This window comes from Gadus chalcogrammus, chromosome 8 (assembly GCF_026213295.1).
Source record: "Gadus chalcogrammus isolate NIFS_2021 chromosome 8, NIFS_Gcha_1.0, whole genome shotgun sequence".
In the NCBI taxonomy this organism is placed as follows: Eukaryota; Metazoa; Chordata; class Actinopteri; order Gadiformes; family Gadidae; genus Gadus; species Gadus chalcogrammus.
The window spans coordinates 16999780-17018516 of NC_079419.1; the positions used below are offsets into that span (position 1 = coordinate 16999780).

Below are 18737 nucleotides of genomic sequence, written 5' to 3' on the forward strand. Positions count from 1 at the left end.
ATTTGTATCACTAAAAACAGTATAATTAATTTGTTAACTGAATATTTTGTGACTGTGTTGTCTTGTCACTTTATCTCCTGTTAAACAACCAGGTGCAACTCATCAAATATAATGCTTAGTAATTCCCTGCAGAAAAAAAGACATAAAAAAGACACTCATCCTATCAGTCATTGGATATATCTGTGGATGTGAATTGATCCATTGATCCTTGTTCTATCAAACATGGATGCAAAAGGGGAAGAAAAACTGGGAACTGGATTGACAGATGTCATAAGACTTCTGCTGGACTTGCCAAAGGAACGGTTGTTGAGCCTGACATACCAGCTGGGCAAAACCCCCGAGGAGGTCCTAGTGCGCGCCCTGAGCCTCCTCTTCCTCCACAAAGAGACGCAGGGCCTGGACCAACTCCAGGCGCTACAAGACAACTCCCTGGCAAACCATCTGGCTGAGAAGTGGCACACGGCTGGGGGCCAATTGGAGGATTTCAGAGAGCAATGTGGTCATCTTGACAATTTTGCGGCAGGAGAAGAGACACCTTTACACCTCGCACGCATGTTTGAAGTATTGTCTAAGGAAAGGCTGTGTGACCCACATCTGAGAGATCTTGCATATTCGAGAGCGGTTTCCGTTTACGGTGAAAAAAACATTGATTCCAAAGTCCAACTCTTCTCATCTGTGGATGGAGCAGACGAAGAGAGTAGAGCTTTGTCCCTGACCCAAGGTAAATCAGACAGCAATCTCAGCATGCCTTGCTCACTAAAGGCTAGCTCTTCCTTTGACTCGTATCCTACGCATCTAGAGATAAGTTTAGCTACAACAGGGGTGCTTATTAGCGACCAAATCACACCAGTAGCGTCACAGCCCTCCCATTCAAAACCTCAGAGTTTGGCAGAAGATGAATTAGAAAAGAATGCACCTGATTCATATCTTTCATCCAATTCATCAGAGGCATCGTCTATGCTTACATCAGAGAATAGCTCGAATGGCTCCCCTTGCAGCATTGCAACAACAGACGTCAATTCCCCTCAAGAAGACGAGAAACAAACCACAACCACACCATCCATCCATTCCAAATCACCACCTGCTGCGCCTAAAGGTCCTTCCCCCAAATTCGCTGTTCCAAAAAAGACTGATACAGGCAAAAAAACAGAAGAAGAAGAAGAAGAAGAAGAAGAAGAAGAAGAAGAAGAGGTGGATACATTCTATGCCTTTGTGATCCTGCATGCAGCTGAGGACGTCAACATGGCGGAGGCCATGAGGGAAAGAGTGGAGTCCCTCTGTGGGGGCACCCTGGTGGGGGCCACGTTCTCCGAGGACTTTGCCGTCCCGGGCAGAAGCACCATGAAGTGCATCGACGACGCCATCGAGAACTCTGCCTTCACCATCCTGCTGCTCACCAACCACTTCGTCAGGAACCGGCGGTTCCAGGTGGAGGCCGAGGCGGCGCTCATCCACTCCATAGAGCACAGGCTGAAGTACAACACCGTCATCCCCCTGCTGCCACGGGACAACGGCATGGCCAAAGCCGCCCTGCCCATGGTGCTGAAGACACTGAATTGTCTGGAGGAGAACATCAGATTCGACAAGAATATCAGACGGGTCCTGTCTGCGGAGAGGCTCCGAACGCAGGAGAGCGTGTGGTCCAAAGCGCAGGAGGTGAAGAAGGAGCTGAGGAGACAGGAGCGAATGAAAGAGGCAAACAAGCACCGCAAGCTACTCTGCGACATGTATGCGGCAACTGCCAAGGAGCAGCTTGAGGGTTTCAGGGTTCTCATGGAGAAAGGCGGTGCTTCCCCGTTCCCATTACCTGTTCCTGGGTGGCAGCAGCCGCAAAACATTACCGTTGCCCATGCAAATTACGTAATAGTTGGTAATGACTCCACAATGACTGTGGATCATGGAGATTCAATCACAAACTATGTTGATAAGGATGAAGACAATTGATAAAGGGGGATTGATTACATTGCAGGTGTTCGATTTTGTTTTTAAATTCCTTGGTCTACAATGATTGTTGAATGTATCTGTGTAGAATTTTTTTAATGGTACAACGATGTTATTATGTCTTAAGAACACTAAATGATCACAACTGTTCTGACCACTAAGGCCTTTGCTGTAGGTTTCACAACAGACATTTATTTAAAATTACACACACAATGCCAACTGGGCCGATACATATTTAGCTCAGGTCTGCCATCTTCTGGCAAAAAGCAATTACGACATCCAGTGGCTGTATAGACACAACATGGGCACTAGGGAGCAATGTTGTTGCATACTTATAGACCCTCAATGCTCTCATAATGCTATGTCATCCTGTCCCGTCACCATTAAGATTCCTAATATGTATATGCGTTCATCTGCGTGTTTGCTCAAATGACAAATCTACCCTTTACTTAGTTGGTTTATGGGCTCTTGTTTATCTGAATTTTGCATCTGATTGTCCAGGAAGATTAAAAAAACAACAGCAGTGTTCTATTAGCTTATCTATCTGTGCCCATTCAAATCGCTTCTAATTTTGTGTAAGTTGTAATCACACTACCGTTTGTTAATGAATGCATGCATTTAGAACCACTAGAATAATGAACTTTATGGTCAAATATACAGAAAAGATTGATAGGTGTGAGTGCATATGATCGAACGTGCATTGATAGTGGAGGGGGATTCAATCACTTATGTAAACTTTAACGCACCCATGTTTTTGTGGGTTTTGGCTTTCCCCGTTTCGGTTTTCCTCTCCGGTCCTTTATTTTTTGGACTACCGGTACTTCCCTGACCAATGTCGGGCTTGATATGTTTTTGTTGTTGCAATAAACCTTTTGTTTACTTCGGAAACCATGTGTCTGTACTATTTGAGTTGGCTTTATTTTACCCCCTCTCCCCTAGACTAGAGGGTCGTAACATAAACAGTCAGTTAATCCCACAGCAGGCTGACCAGAATGTAGCCCTGCAGCCATAAAGAGACCTTCTACCTGCTAAAAAAAATAAGTGAAATGTTGCCAGTTCAACTACCATATTCATTCAAATATGTTTGATTTATGTTCAAGGCTGAAATAGTGATATTATTCTTTCCGGATAGCTGATTATATTCGCTGGCAGAAGCCTGCCATACCATCTCATTGTAAACTGCTGCATTCGTCCCTGTGGTATTATGGATGATGGGTGAAATCACAAAACACACAAAATTGGCAATATCGATGTCGATTCTGCCGGACTGCTTATCAAGTAAACAAGCCCTGCAGATAGGAGATCATTTCCTTAAAGTGCCATCATAGTAGGCCTTTCTAAAGGTGAGACAGAATACAATGTCTTGATCAGTTTTCTGATAGCATGATTTTCAGTGCAGCAAGTTCGCTGTGTCCACCGATTTACAGGCTACGCAATGTGTTATCTCTGTGACCTGGAGGAAATAACTCGACCAAATATTAGTTAAAGGCCCAACTCCACCCAGGTCGATCTATTTTAACAACTTCCATAAGGTATGAGCGGCGATGTGGCGCGAAAAGTCAGCGGCTAAACGGTCTGGAGCCAGTTATATCCCTGGAATGGCTGGGTGGACCGCACATGCGCGGTACGTTCTCTCCTCCGATCAATGCGGCAGCAGGGAAAGGCAAAGAAGCCCCCGACTTTGAGGGACGGAAACCGTAAGGAAAATACGGATCAAACGATGCGCTAAACATCCGCTACCTTCTTACCTATTTTTTTTATTCATTATTGAGCTGCTGTAGCCTACAGCCAAGTCCGCTATGATGGATAACCTGGCGTAAATATTAGGGAGTGAGAAAAAAAAAATCCTAACAGACTAGACTGCTCTGTCTGCGTTGAGGATATTTTGACATCATGGACCGACATGTGAAATGCTCAGATCTCATGGAAAGGCCGCCTCGAGTAGACTCCGTGTACACCGGTCGGTCGTCTCAGCAGTAGTAGGCATACTAGCCTACATTCAAAGTTTTTTGGGAAAAGGACATTTACTGCATCGGATTCCTGTAGAGGGGATGTCCTCCGCCGCGCGTCGAGCCCCAGCGGCGGAGCGATCTGCGGTCTAACGGAACAGTCAAACAGGGTGGAAAATGAGCGATGCGGCAGACGGCCCGGGGATGAGACGGACTTTTATCGTTCCGACCATCACATCTTTCGATCACTACGACTTCACCAGGGCTAAGATCAAATGCAGCCTGACATGGCTGGTTGCAAAAGCCTTCGGATCGGGTAGGTGGCGCTTCTGGTTTTCACATCTGCTCACGATCAGGGGAATGTTTCACATCACTGGCATCCCCGTCTCATTATTACAGTGACATCCCCGATAGTTATTATTTTCGCAGTAATAGGCCTACTGTCAGTCGTTTTGGCTGGAGGAGACGTTCAGAAAATAGACCTCCTGTCAGTCATTAATAGGCTATTAAGCTCATCATCAATGCATAGAGTTCTTGTTCAAAGTTGGTGTTGTAACTTGTTGCCATTGTACACTTTTCCACTGAAACAATGTGGCTAGAGCTGCTTTATATCCCACAATCCTACCCAATCTTGTTTTAATACTGCAAACTGACCACAAGACTAGAGGCATGGTCGTGACAGGGAGTTTGGAGCGTGTTGGTCAGATGATGAATGGACTCAACCAGTCTCCCGTAGGATCAATTCAGTCAGTTGCAAAACAATTTAATAATTATCTGACTCTATATCCTACGAAACTATAGTCAAGGCTCCATTGAACGACGACAAAACGACGTTATACGTGATGTCAATAACATAAACCCAGTTTATTAAGATATCTAAAGACCTAAAATGACTTCAATTTTGCAATGGCTCGTTTCTGTCTTTGGCCCATCTCCCTGCACAAGGTCTGCTGGGCTGAAGTTGTCTGTGCGGTCTGGAAGCCTTGCCTTCTTGGCCCCATAAATACTGAGTAATTCCAGCCGCTGTTGAAACCTCCGGTTTAGTCCAACTCCTAATGAATGCTTTTCCATCATTCCTCTAAAAACAGTCACTTCATGAGTTGGAAAGGACAACAACAAGATGTATAGTCTACAGTAGACTTTTTAAATCACTGCATCATACACTCGTGATCAAACGCTGAAGTGAAGGCCACCACATTGTAGTAGCCTATATATAAACAGTCCATTTATTTTGTGCACTGAAATATATTCTTTGCTTTGTGCATTTCAAATCCAATGCATTCAATGCCTGAGTTATTTTTTTAAGTTAGTTAACAGCCTTTACTCAAGACCAAAACAAACCTGCAGAGAGATCTACTGTACGGTAAGCCATTGGGAACAGCGAATAATCGCCCTTGTAAGCAGGAGGCTTCGACAGTAACACTGTATCAGGGCACAGACTGGGCAAGCCAGGTTCAGTTTCATCATAGCATGTTTCCTCATCTCCCCCTGATTTTTAAGCATTCAGTAGACCAGCCTGGCCAGTTAAAAACTGGTGTTCAACACACTGTATGGCCTACTTAACAGAAAAGAGCCATGTTTTACAACAGGTTCTGTTCATCTTACACACTAAATTCTGAAATTCTCTCAAACCCTTTTCAGTTGACTGGATTCCAAGTGAGCTGTAGATATGAGAGTGCAGGTCTCTGCAATTATCATAAATAAGTAGCCTATTTATGGATGTATGTGGTTGTGGAAACATTTGAATATAAGTAACATTGCGTCACCCCACTTCACCCCAGCCCCTCTACCCAGTCTTTAGGATTTTTAATTTGTACAACAAATGGTTTGAGAAAGCAACAGGCATTAGGAGCTGCCCCAATAAGATGCCTCATTCCAATCATTCTTTACGACCCAGAAAGGCTATGGCTCCTGAGGGTCTTTGACTGGTTTTATTCGCTCCATGTCAAAACGGGAGTCAATTGGTTAGTGTAACTGGAGCACTGGTGACGGCCGTTCTCTTTATGCTCGGCACTCACCATTGTTTTTGCTCCCATTGAGCCTTTTGAAAGGGAGCCGTTTTAGCAACAACAAAAAAAAAAGGGTGCTCTGTTTCCCTTGGGATTTATCCACGAATGTAAACTTGTCCCCGGCGTTGTTTTCACCTCTTATCCCCCCCAGCCCCGTACTGGCTGCTCCGACCGCAGTGACTCATCCGTCCGTCTTCTATCACTATATAGTGTATGATGTCACGTACCGCCACATAGGCACTCTGTACTTAAATACAGGGTCAAGGCAACTCGTCCATTCACGGGAGGAATACACACATTTGTTGGTGGGCTAATAAGCCCTTTGAATAATGCGTGGTTGTGTTGTTGGTTTTAACCAACATGCTCCCCTGTGTTTGAGTTTACCGTGGAGTTTCAGAGTGGTTTGCAAAGGTATGTCGTCTAATGTCTGTTAATTGTGTGAAATAAATAAACAAAAAATGATGTTGATTTGAACAATGCACTCATTAGAGAAAGGCTGTTTGTTTGTCTTAAATGTCAGAATCTTATTTTAAACATATTAATCAAGACAAACACTTCAAGTGTAATATGAACGACTAATAACTCATGAGATACAAAGGTTTAACATTGTATCCATCTGTTGTATTTTCTACTTTTTATGAGATGGATATCTTTTCAAGCAATAATATAATCTACTACTTCCAATGTATTGTCAAATTGTTTCACTTACAAACAGCAAACATTTTAAATACTTGATTCCTGTTTCTCAAAAACAGAATGATAACTGATATTGCTGACCAGTACATTCCTCGGCGTACTGCTGAGCTGTACTCTCATTGGTCTCCAGGGAAGTCAGTCTTCTCCGTTTGTGTCTGACTTCCTGTGGCAGCTACTTCCTGTCTGTTTCCTCTTCCATGGCCGACACAAAGGAGTGAGTTTTCCTTGACAATGCAGCTTTCTCATGAACTCCGAAGAAGCCTGCCCACCGACATGCACATGGTGGATGTTGTTGAATAGGGTTAGGGTTAACATTTATTAAATGCTCTTTTAATGACCTTATAAAAATGGCGTCTGTTACAACACTAGTAGACAGACAGTAGCACAAGTGAATTGGCCAGATTTTTGCTGAGGCAATTGGAAATATTTTAACATTCATATGTGGGCCTGAAGAGAAGGAGAACAACTAACAAACTAAACACTTCTTGCATCAAATATATAAATCACCAAGGACTAATTCCCTTTTCATACAGCTATTACTTGCGGCTTTGATAAACACCTTGGCAGCAATTTGACCCACCCTTGGACCCCTTCACTAGCAGTTCAGTGGATGTTGTGACTACGTGCCCCCCCAACCAACTGGCTGGCTGTTAAGTAGTTTGTGAAGTGGTAAAACGGTTGTGTGCTTCAAATGTCTCTCTTCATCTCTCTGGGTGGGGGGGTGCAGCACTCAGATCAAGCTCTTAACTCAATAATCAGTCCCCCCCCCCCCCCCCCCCACCCCCCCCACCCCCCCCCCCCCCCCCCCCCCCCCCCCCCCCCCCCCTCTTGTTTGGTCACAGGCCACATGTCTGATGTTTGTGGCCTGCTCACTATATTTATCCCTCCTGTTACTTTAACTGAGCCTGGAGCACCCAGCTGTATCTTTAAGAAGTCCTTTGTGTGTCTCCCTGTGTTACTCAGCAGCTAGAGGATAAGAAGCTACACTCACTCACCAGGAATAGCTGCTCATTCTGCCTAAGGTTTACGTGTGTGTGTGTGTGTGTGTGTGTGTGTGTGTGTGTGTGTGTGTGTGTGTGTGTGTGTGTGTGTGTGTGTGTGTGGTGTGTGTGTTGTGTGTGTGTGTGTGTGTGTGTGTGTGTGTATGTGTGTGTGTGTGTGTGTGTGTGTGTGTGTGTGTGTGTGTGTGTGTGTGTGCATGAGTTGGTGTGTGTGTTTGTGTGCGTCTGGGATTCAGGAGATATCCATACACAATTTGCCAATTTGACTCATCATGTGATGCAATGAGAGGGATAGAGGACCGGTTAAGCCAGCGCATTCAACAAACACGTGACTGAGATCATGGTAGTGTTATCATGTTATCAGTTATCAGTCTGCATATCCACTTAGTTGGGAAGTTAAAGGAACACACACACGCACACACACACACACACACACACACACACACACACACACACACACACACACACACACACACACACACACACACACACACACACACACACACACACACACACACACACACACACACACTATAATGAATAGACTGGATGGCAACTGCTATCGTTGTATAACGGATAGACATTTATAGATACCTCTGTAATATCTTCTGGGCATCTTTTTTGGAAACATTAAATCTAAGGCAGAGGGAGGTCCGGGTTTCTGCAGGCAGACAGAAAGAATAGAAAGGCAGGCAGACAGACCGACAGAAAGAGAGGCAGACAGAGAGACAGACAGACAGACAGACAGAGAGGCAGACAGACAGACAGAGAGGCAGACAGACAGAGAGATAGGCAGACAGAGATATAGACATAGGCAGACAGACGGACAGACAGACAGAGAGGCAGACATACAGACAGACCAGTTGATGATCAATGCACGTGGGGTCCCAGGGCTCTCGTTCAGGGCTGCTGTAGGCCACTTGTTGCGTCCAGCTCTCCCCTCCCACCCAAAGAAACAAACCAGATTTGCTGGATGAGGAAACATGATTAGCCGAGACATCTGGGCTGCCAGAGAACACAGACACCACTCGCCGTGCACTCGTAACAGAAGCACGCGCATAATTGAATAATTGAACGGGCCACTCTGCGGCCCGTTTCTTATCCAGGCGTTATTACACGCGTGGTGTGAGGCACTTGGGCGGCTGATCTCTGGTGGTATGTGGTTCTGTTGCTGGTGTGTGATCAAACTAAACCCATTGTCACCCGCCAGGTCCCTGGATCTGCATGGGTCTTTACGGCTGCATTGCATTTGATTAGACTAAAGGTGATTTCAACAAGCGATCCAGGGTCTTAGTAGAGAGACCTGCCAGTGGTGCGGCTTATGTATGAAAACGCAATTGCAGAAAAACATTTGAACAAGACCTTTGATTAATAAGATATACCAGAAAGACAAACTCTCCCCCTGGCATTATAATTGAGCACATTTCTGTATACATTATCTCTGGAATGTAGTGCAATAGAGTGCTAATTTATGAATTCATTATTAGGGTGTAAACAAAATGATTTTCCTTTGTAGACATAGTAAACATTCCAGTTTCCACACGTTTGCATTTTAATGATTGTAGCACAATTTAGTGTAACACCACACTGCATCATCTCTTCTGCTGTTTGGGTGGAATTCAGTGCAATTCTATTTTGAGTACTTCCAGAACGCTAATTTATGCTTTAATAGCACGCAGATAACTGAGTCATGTTGGATAAAAGTGTCTGCTCAATGAATATGTGTTTATGCACTCATTTAAATCCATGACCAAGTACAATTGTTCATAGATTTAAGCACGACGAAGCAAGTACATTGGACAAGAGGGTGTTTGTGTGGATGAGGAGTTGCTCTGCGGTGTTTACTACCACAACTTCACTCTCTCTCCAATGTGTCCTTCCACTCCCCTAGATGCGGTTCCGGAGGAGCTGGCCGAGCCCTTCTACCTGGACCAGTACGCCCAGGAGCACCTGAAGCCCCCGGTGGCCTGCCTGCTGCAGTCCGCCGAGCTCTACTGCCGCGCCGGGAGCCTGATCCTCCGTAGCGACGCCGTCAAACCCCTGCTGGGACACAACGCCGTCATCCAGGCGCTGGCGCAGAAGTGCCTGTACGTCACCGACCAGGACCGGCTGGTCACCGAGAGGGACCTGACCGGCTCGCCCATACACATGGTAGGCAGCGACGCCCCCCTGCCCCCCCCCCCTCCGTCTCCAGCCTCATGTGAGGCCGCCGCTCAAGGTTATTACTCCTGGAGAGGAGTGTGGGGAACGAGAGATGGGGTGTGGGGAGTGTAGTTACATTTGTGTCAAGGTGACCTCTTAAAAGCTGTTCTAAATGGTTGTATGCCTGCAAGACAAGTGTCTGTCAAATGAGTACACGCAAACGTACTGTACTGGACACTCAAGTGCTGCACTCTATGGAGTGATGTTACTGGTTCCTACCGTAACCATGGAGATATGTTTGATGTGGGATCCCTTGATGGGATACGCAGCCCTTTTTGCAGTTTGTGTGTGTGTGTGTGTGTTGGAGACAGCCTGTCATCAATCGACATGTCAGGAGGCGGGCTTTAAGGCTTGGTCTCTTGGCAGAAAAACAGCCCATAATAACAGGTTCTCTGTAGCAACATATTACTGCACTGTTCCACTTGGGTCGTCCGTCAGCCCAAACCTGTCTGACAACAATGCAAACAAAACATAACGGACACGATGAGTGTTCTTGAGTGTCTAGGATTGAATGACAGAGATATTGTAACTGTAATACTGCCACTTTCATCTGGAAACCGGAAAGCTAGAAAGATAAAGCAGATGCTATAATTAAGAAAAAGGACCAGGTATTAGTTTATGGAGTTTATGGAGTGTGTGTGTGACTTTGTGTGTGTATGTGTGTGTGTGTACGTGTGGGCGTGCTAGCCTGCATGCTTGTATGTGTCTGTGTGTGTGTGATTGAGGTTAGTGTATCAGCAGTATGAAGCCCTCCAGAGCCACAACTACTACTACATGCATGGCTGGAGACCAGGGCGCTGCTGAGGGCAAGAAGTCTGCATTGCAGTGTATCTTCTCTCTCTCTCTCTCTCTCTCTTCCTCTCTCTCTCTCTCTCTCTCTCTCTCTCTCTCTCTCTCTCTCTCTCTCTCTCTCTCTCTGTCCCAGTCCGTCTGTAATTTGTCTTTCTCACTTCTCTGTCTCTGTCCTTCTCCCTTTGTCCCTTGTAGTTTTTCATGGCTTATAAATCTCTTTGCTTGACTTTCTCTCACTCTATCTTATTGTATCGATGATGTCCATGAATCTGTTTGACCTGGTCGCCTTTCCTGTCAATGCTAGCCTCAATCAACAAGCTTTTTTTCAATTAGGCTCTCCTTTCTTTGTCTCTCTCTAACCCTCCCTTCCCTCCATGAGAGCATTTCTTTCTTTTAAATATTTAAGCCCAACTCGTTTTCTCTCTCTGTCTCTCTCTCTCTCTCTCCTCTCTCTATTCTCCTCTCTCTCTCTCTCTCTCTCTCTCTCTCTCTCTCTCTCTCTCTCTCTCTCTCTCTCTCTCTCTCTCTCTCTCCTGTCCCTCTCTCTCTCTGTCCTCTCTCTCCCCATCTCTGTCTCTGCCTCTTCCTATATTCCTCATCTCTGGTTGTCTGCTGGGCTGTGGGGCTGTTCTGCCTCTCAGTGTATGTGTGTGCAGCAATTTGTATACGTAGTATCATTGTCTTTGTGTCTGTCTGTGTGTGGTTTGTGTGTGTGGTGTGTGTGTGTGTGTGTGTGTGTGTGTGTGGTTGTGTGTGTGTGTGTGTGTGTGCATATTTTCGACATAGAACATCCGTAATGAAAATTGAACTCCAGAATGGATGCATTGGACGAGTTTAATTTCAATTACATCATTGTAAATGTGCTTTTAAGTAGGAAAATGAACTCTGTTTATATCTTGACTTCCTTGTTAAACACAAAACCACACTGTTATTTGTCCTCTACATCTATCTCATCTCTCTCTTCTCTCTCTTCTCTCTCTTCCCTCTCCCTCTCTCTATCTCTCTCTCTCTTCCCCATTTCTCTCTCTCTCTATCTCTCTCTATCTCTATTATCTCTCTCTCTCTCTCTCTCTCTCTCTCTCTCTCTATCCTCTCTCTCTTTTTTTCTTTCTCTCTCTTTCTCCCCCTCTCCCCCTCACTCTCTGTCTCTCTCTCTTTGTCTCTCACTCACACACACACACACACACACACACAAACATTGAACTTCATAAAACCAGTGCTGCATAGCCAGCTGTCCCTGAGGAAGTCTTTGTGTATGTGTCAGTTCATGTGAATATGTGCACACCCCCACATAGTTGGTATGGGGGACGCAGGGCTGCAGTTTCAGTTAAAATGAAGTGACTTTTTTTTTTTTTTTTCCTCTAGCGAGGACGAGCAGGCCGGGCCATGTCTGAGGAGAAAATGATGACCTAATGGTTTTCCACATGGCGAGCGTGGAGGGGCCAATGAGGGTGGGGAGGGGTGCTTATTGGACAGGAGCATGGGGGGGATAGGGAAGGGGGCGGGCCGGGCATGGATTGAGGTGATGCATAGTGGAGTGTGCGTGTGTGTATATTTGCCTGTGTGTGTGTGTGTGTGTGTGTGTGTGTGTGTGTGTGTGTGTGTGTGTGTGTGTGTGTGTGTGTGTGTGTGTGTGTGTGTGTGTGTGTGTGTGTGTGTGTGTGTGTGTGTGTGTGTGTTAGTGTGTGTGTGTGGTGAGGAGGGGGCTCAAGCTGAAAGCTAAGATAGTGCAATGGGTAAGCATTATAGCGTCTGTATGGTCCCATGGGGTGAGAACTTCAACATCTTTTGAATTCACAACTCTTGTTTGTGCTGACCATGCTGCCCCACTGCTTTACAATATGATGTGTTATATGATTTACAAATCAGCCCACGCACCTGTCATAAGCCCACTGCTATATCCTCAGTTGCATTTGATAACTGATAATCGACTGCTGATAACTGTTAGATGGCCATTAGGAGCCTACCTCTTCCCAGGACGGCACTTCTGGCGTGGCCTGCTGTTTCAGCTGGATCAAAGTACACAGGCTAAGGGATAGGAGCTATGTGCACATTTAGCTCTACGTCTTACCCAAATACTGTTTCATACAAATAGTATGGGTGTATTATTGACACTGTTTTTATGTTATTAAGTTGATGTAAATATAGCTGGAAAACACGGCGACAGACAGATTGGCTGCCATCTGGCATGATGCCGAAAAGGGGAGCTGAGGAGTGGATTCATGAAGAGGGGAGGAGGAGGAGGAGAGGGAGGAGGAGGAGGAGGAGAGGGAGGAGGAGGAGAGGGAGGAGAGGGAGGAGGAGGAGGATGAGGAGAGGGAGGGGAGGGAGGAGGAGGAGAGGGAGGAGGAGGAGAGGGAGGAGGAAAGGGAGGAGAGGGAGGAGGAGTCAGAGGAGGAGCGGGGGCGGGGGGGGGGCGGGGGGGATGGGGGGGTTTCGATGCGTCCACATCCTGCAGAGGGTAAGGGGCTTTAGCGCACGTGTGGAAAATAACATGTGTGAGCCAAAGGAAGGGAGGAAGGAAGGGGCAGAGAGAGGCATGTAATGAGTGTGAGGCGAGAGAGAGACGCAGAGAGGAGCAGGTTGCGTAGAGAGGGGAGGAGGAGGAGGAGGAGGAAGGGTGGGAGGTGTGAGGGAGACGTGATGTTCTCCACTGCAGCACTATTGAGGGTGGGGTCTCGCTGCAAGTCCAGGCATGACTGGCACACAAGCAAGTAAGATGGAGACCCCACCTCCAGTTTTTTGCAGAAACACATTCACACCCACACCCACACACTCCCCCCCCCCCCCCCACCCCCCCCCCCCCCCCCCCCCCCCCCCCCCCCCCCCATTTTCCTTTGGTTCTTCGTCAGTCATGCCGACCATTGGCTCTGTGGGACACACACATGCAAACACACACACACACACACACACACACACACACACACACACACACACACACACACACACACACACACACACACTGGTGCAGTGTTTCCCAACCCGTGAGTCACCTGAAACACGGATGAGGTATACAGTATTATGTAGGCTACTCTTGCGAAAACAATCTCTTAAATTTTGTTGAAACGTATATGTTCACTAGGACGTTGATATTACAGCCAAATGCAGAACGATGTAAGCAGATGCTGACAACAACAGAAGAAGTTCAGGGGGTCGCCAAAAATGGCCGACCTAACAATGGGACAGGGCCATTGAAGGTTTGGGAACAACGGCACTGAAGCAAGACTAGGGCAAAACAGCAGCTATGGTAGTAGCAAGCAGAGGTGTGCATCTGTGTGTGTGTGTGTGTCTTAGAGTGTGTGAATATATGTGTGTTCGTGTGAGAGTGTCTAAAAGCTTTTCACTGAGGTGCGCTAAAGGCTGTGAGTGTGCCTGTGCTGTGGGCGGGGGTGTGGAAGCGCGTGGGCGGGGAGGAATGGGCCGTCACCAACCAGCTTCACAACAGAAGCTGGCATGCAGACGCGGCGCGGCCACAAAGGGCTCTCTTGTCGCGTGCCTGCCGACGTGGGCTCCGGAGACCCCCGGGGCTGGCCGCAGTCAGGGGGCAGCAGGACGCTAGGTTTACTGTCTGTTTGCTCAGCTGCAGTGCGCTGCTCTCTAGATGTCTTTGATCAGAGACACAGGTGTAATGCACACACACACACACCCACAAACACATACGCATACACACACACACATACACACACCCACAAACGTTCACATGTTTCTAGAATGTGTGAAGTGCAGCATTCGTGTCACTGCCGTTCTGCCTGCACTCTTGAGGAGGCGTCAGTTCCTAGACACTCACCAACACACCCACACTGGTGTTCCAGGAAGCCCACCACCGCCTTATATAGTCTTTACTAATGGATGGTTTAGGGGCACACACACACAAACACACACACATACACACTCAGACTGTCTTCCATCGTAGTGTGGATGGATAGGACACATTTAAAGTCCATGTGGTAGTGTAAACAGTAGAGTGATTAATACTGGAGTAATGTAAGCAGTTTTAAGGGAAATAATGTACCAAGCCTTTGTCTTTCATGCATCTCCTGCCTTCTCACGTGTCTTACCCTCCCAACACACACCCACTCACACAGACACACGCAAGCCTGCTCATACACACACGCACACGCACAATCACACAAACCCACAAACCCACACACCAGCTTTAAATAGAATGTACGTCGTTTGTCCCTATAGCAACAGCGCGATAGGAGAGTACTAGTAGGGAAGGTTTTTTCTTTGGCCTTTAAAGGTTTAAAATGAAAGGTTATGTATTGAAATTATATTCCTGTTGTTTTGTGCATGTCTGTCTGTCCATCCGTTTTCTAATCCTTGCCAGCTGCAATCCCTCTCTGAAGAATGTGTGAAGCGTCTGACGTACATCAATATCCTGATGTACGTCAAAAAATCTGGGTCAACACAGGGCCTAGAAACGCCCAGTTCTCAGTTTTCCTGAAGCATCTAAAATAAACGTGTGTCATGCTTATTCGCAAAAACACATGGATTTATATAAATTATAGTGCATTACAAAGTTCCACAAAGACTTAGCTTGTGTGCTACAACTCACTGGTCTGGTGGATTGGTCAGTCACCAGTGATTTTCCGTGTGTAGTTGATTTCCACTGGCCTCTTGTTTAGAGAGGCACTGGATAGAACTTGGACCTGGAGCAATGGGTCCTTCTCTTACGTTCAGCTGGAGAAACACACGCTCCCGCTGGGTGTTGGAGGCAGGGCGCGCTCCCCTGGGTCATGAATGGGGGCCTTCTCTGAAAGGTCAGGCTCTGGCAGCCTGCGTCTCACTGCCCCGTCTGTGTCCGTTGGTCTGAGTCACCTTCACCTTCCTTAAGCACCACGGAGAGCTGGACTTTGTTGTTTGTTCCCTTTGGCTGGCGGCTAGGTAGACTCCCGGGTAAGCACTAAAAAACTGTTTATTCTTCCATAAGCCTGTGTGTCCAGCAACACTCCCGCCCCGTACGTGTTTTCGTAAGTTGACCTGTGTTGTGACAGGAAGGAGAAGGGGAAGTCTCTTCCGACCTGGCCTGGAGTGGGACAGGAAAGGTCAGGATAAGGTCAGGCTTTGTGTTGATGGTAAAGGTTGGAGGTCAGGCGGCTACCAAACCCCTTTGTTGCACTGAAGGGTCATTAACTCTGAAATTGTGCTCGCCAAGCAGTTATGAAACGCCTTGCAAGTTTCCTTTACGAATATCAGGCCTGGACCCCTGTGTGATTTACAACATGGAAACGTTTCGTACGCTTTTAAATATCACACATTGAAATAGCCACTAGGCAAAACGTTTGCATGTAGTTTATGACCTGAATCTACTATTAATTGACGCTTTAGTCACGTGTTCATCCTAAAGGACTTACAGGCTGTTGTTCCTGATTCAAGTCACCCGGCATTGGCTGTTTGAAGCGTTGAGCTGGGCGTCTAAGACCCAGTGTAGGGTCCGACAGTCCCGTCATGAGAAGCCTCTCTTAACCCGGCGTGCCCCCCCCCCCCCCCCCCCCCCCCCCCCCCCCAGAGCTCCCACCTGGCCCTGATCGACGCCCTGATGATGGCCTACACGGTGGAGATGGTGAGCGTGGAGCGCGTCATGTCCTGCATCCACCGCTGCTCCTCCGCCGAGCCCTCGTACGCCGACGGACACGCGCAGGAGCTGCCCTACGACACGGAGGACGCCATCGTCACCTGGATCAACAAGGTACGCCCCCCCCCCCCCCTGCTGCTGCGCTGCATGCAGACAACAGGGGAGTCGGCCGCAGTCACGTCGGCCGCAGTCACATCACAGACACTCACATTCGTTACTTAGGGGCGACGGGGGTTTTGGTGGTTGGCAGCCTCTCCTCTGTGGAGCTTCCCCCCGTGGAGTTCCGCAATGCTGGATCCATCTAAGGTCTCAAAAGGCCTGATCCGATGTGACGTTTAGTACATTTTTTTATATACATATTTTTGGTATTTCTGCCATAATGAAAAATTAAAAAGGACAACATTTAGATTTAAACGTTTGAAGAAGACCGGATTTGTTAAAATCGATACCATGTCGCAATATCTCATTGTGCAATATAAATCTGAAAATAAGGGGGAAAGTATGCAATATTCTGTTAATGTTGTGGAGAGATGAGTCCTTGTGGGGCTTGTGGTCGAAGAGCCTGCTGTAAACCGCTACATTCATATCAAGAATCATGCACTTCCCACTAACTTTAGTCAGTCATGAACAATATCAAAATATCATATTCTGCACAATACATCCGCCGGTGCAGGCCTTGATGACGCTGGTCCATCTCCAGGCCACACACTGCGCACTCTTCCGATGACATGTCCCCCCCACTAAGAGCAGGGCTTCATGTGCTGCACAGCGAGGCTGTAGAGGGGCCATATTTAATCTATTAAGTCTCCAGGGTCAGACTGATCTCTCCTGGCTGGCCCACACAGGATGCAGTGGCTGATGTCCCGCTTCTACTTGACTTTACTCCTCGTACGACTCGTCTCAAGGTTCTTCTCAAAGGATTTGCGCGAGCTGGAAGCTCAGCAAGTGAAGTGGCTAAGTCTCGCAGATTGCATCTTAAGTTTCTGGACAGTTTCTGGACAGTTTCTGTGGGAGGAGGTTGTTCATTTGGCCGCTGGTGGTTCCTCAGATGGTACAGGAAATTAGATCTGGATTAAGCTGCCTTAGAAATGCTTGTTTCCTTGTTTGACTTTAGGGGAATGAACTACAAAAGATTTTAATGTTGCGTGGAATCTGCAGATTGACTTTGTTGACATTCCTTAGCGCAGAAGCTCATGTGCTTCCTGCTCCCTACTGTCAGCCAAGGGCACTGAGGTTCACACACACACACACACACACACACACACACACACACACACACAAACACACGCACACACACACACACACACACACACACACACACACACACACACACACACACACACACACACACACACACACACACACACACACACACACACACACACATATAAACACACAAACATACATACACACATACACACACACACATAGACAAAAGTATACACACACACACACACCACACAACCCACACTGACACACGTACACACACAGCTTTCAGACATTGCATGCCATTACTGCGGCTGGCTGAATTGCCTCTGTGTGTCCTCAGGCTAAGCTTACATAGCTGTATGTGGACCGACCCTTTAAGACTGAAGGCAGGACAGGCTTGTAAAATAAAGCAGTGAATGGCTATCAAAAGAGTTTATATTCTGCTTTTGTTTTCTGTTGTGCTACGACACAAAAAACAGTGTAACAGTAAACCAGTTCACTCCCATTTGTTTGTATTCTGCCTGCCTGTTTAGAAATGGAGTCTGTACATAGATGTTGAAAAGGATTGATGTAAATTCAATTTATTAAAAATGCATTGTGCACATCACTGCAAGATCCTAAACCTTCCCAACATGAGATACTGCATTTCATTATGGTCTTTGTCCGGCAGCGTGGAACAGGGTCAGGGACAGATAGCAAAAACATACTTAGCACGCCTACGCTCTTGTTTTTGCTGTTTTCAGCTGTTAATGCTGAGCTGCTGCTAAGCATTTATTATCTGCACGTGGAAATGTCTGGCCCCCAAACACAAGAGTTGCTTTCTTCCCATCACACAGCGGATGAAAAACACAAACTAAATCCCACTATCTACTTGTGGCGGGGGGACGTTTGAATGATTCAATGATGAATAAGTCCTTTTCTTTCTCAGTCTATCCGTCTATCTAATTGAACATCCCCCTGGTGTTCTGGTCAGCGCGTCACTCTGCAGCAGGTAATGAGACTGCGGGAGGATCAGAGTTATTGTCTCCCCCTCTCCGTCCGCAGGTAAACCAACACCTGAGGGACATCGTGGTTGAGGAGCAGACTCTGAGAGAGGCCTTCTGCCAGGAGAGCCAGGTTACACGCAAGGTAGGAGCTCACACACACACACACACACACACACACACACACACACACACACACACACACACACACACACACACGCAAACACACACACACACACACACACACATGCACCTATGCATGCACATAGACATAAGACACACACACACACACGCACGTGTATGCAAACATGCACCTATGCATGCACACACACCTAACACACACACACACACGCACACACACACACACAGGTGTATAC

The 18737-nt window shown here is 47.0% G+C and overlaps 2 protein-coding genes across 3 annotated transcripts in view; both read left to right on the forward strand.

Annotated features, from left to right (window-relative positions):
• Positions 1 to 2847, forward strand: part of ticam1 (TIR domain containing adaptor molecule 1) — a 3318-nt gene extending 471 nt beyond the window's left edge. The window contains exon 2 of one of the 2 annotated variants that reach the window (XM_056597812.1): positions 93 to 2847. In XM_056597812.1, the coding sequence (XP_056453787.1) occupies positions 223 to 1944 (1722 nt within the window). In that variant the 5' untranslated portion in view covers positions 93 to 222 and the 3' untranslated portion in view covers positions 1945 to 2847. The remainder of the gene's footprint in view (positions 1 to 92) is intronic. The other variant, XM_056597811.1, reaches the window with a different exon arrangement.
• Positions 2848 to 3443: 596 nt separating this feature from the next.
• camsap2b (calmodulin regulated spectrin-associated protein family, member 2b) overlaps positions 3444 to 18737 on the forward strand; it is a 35399-nt gene continuing 20105 nt past the window's right edge. The window contains exons 1-4 of the mRNA XM_056597803.1: positions 3444 to 4206; positions 9488 to 9747; positions 16103 to 16282; positions 18422 to 18505. Of these exons, the coding sequence (XP_056453778.1) occupies positions 4068 to 4206; positions 9488 to 9747; positions 16103 to 16282; positions 18422 to 18505 (663 nt within the window). The 5' untranslated portion in view covers positions 3444 to 4067. The remainder of the gene's footprint in view (positions 4207 to 9487; positions 9748 to 16102; positions 16283 to 18421; positions 18506 to 18737) is intronic.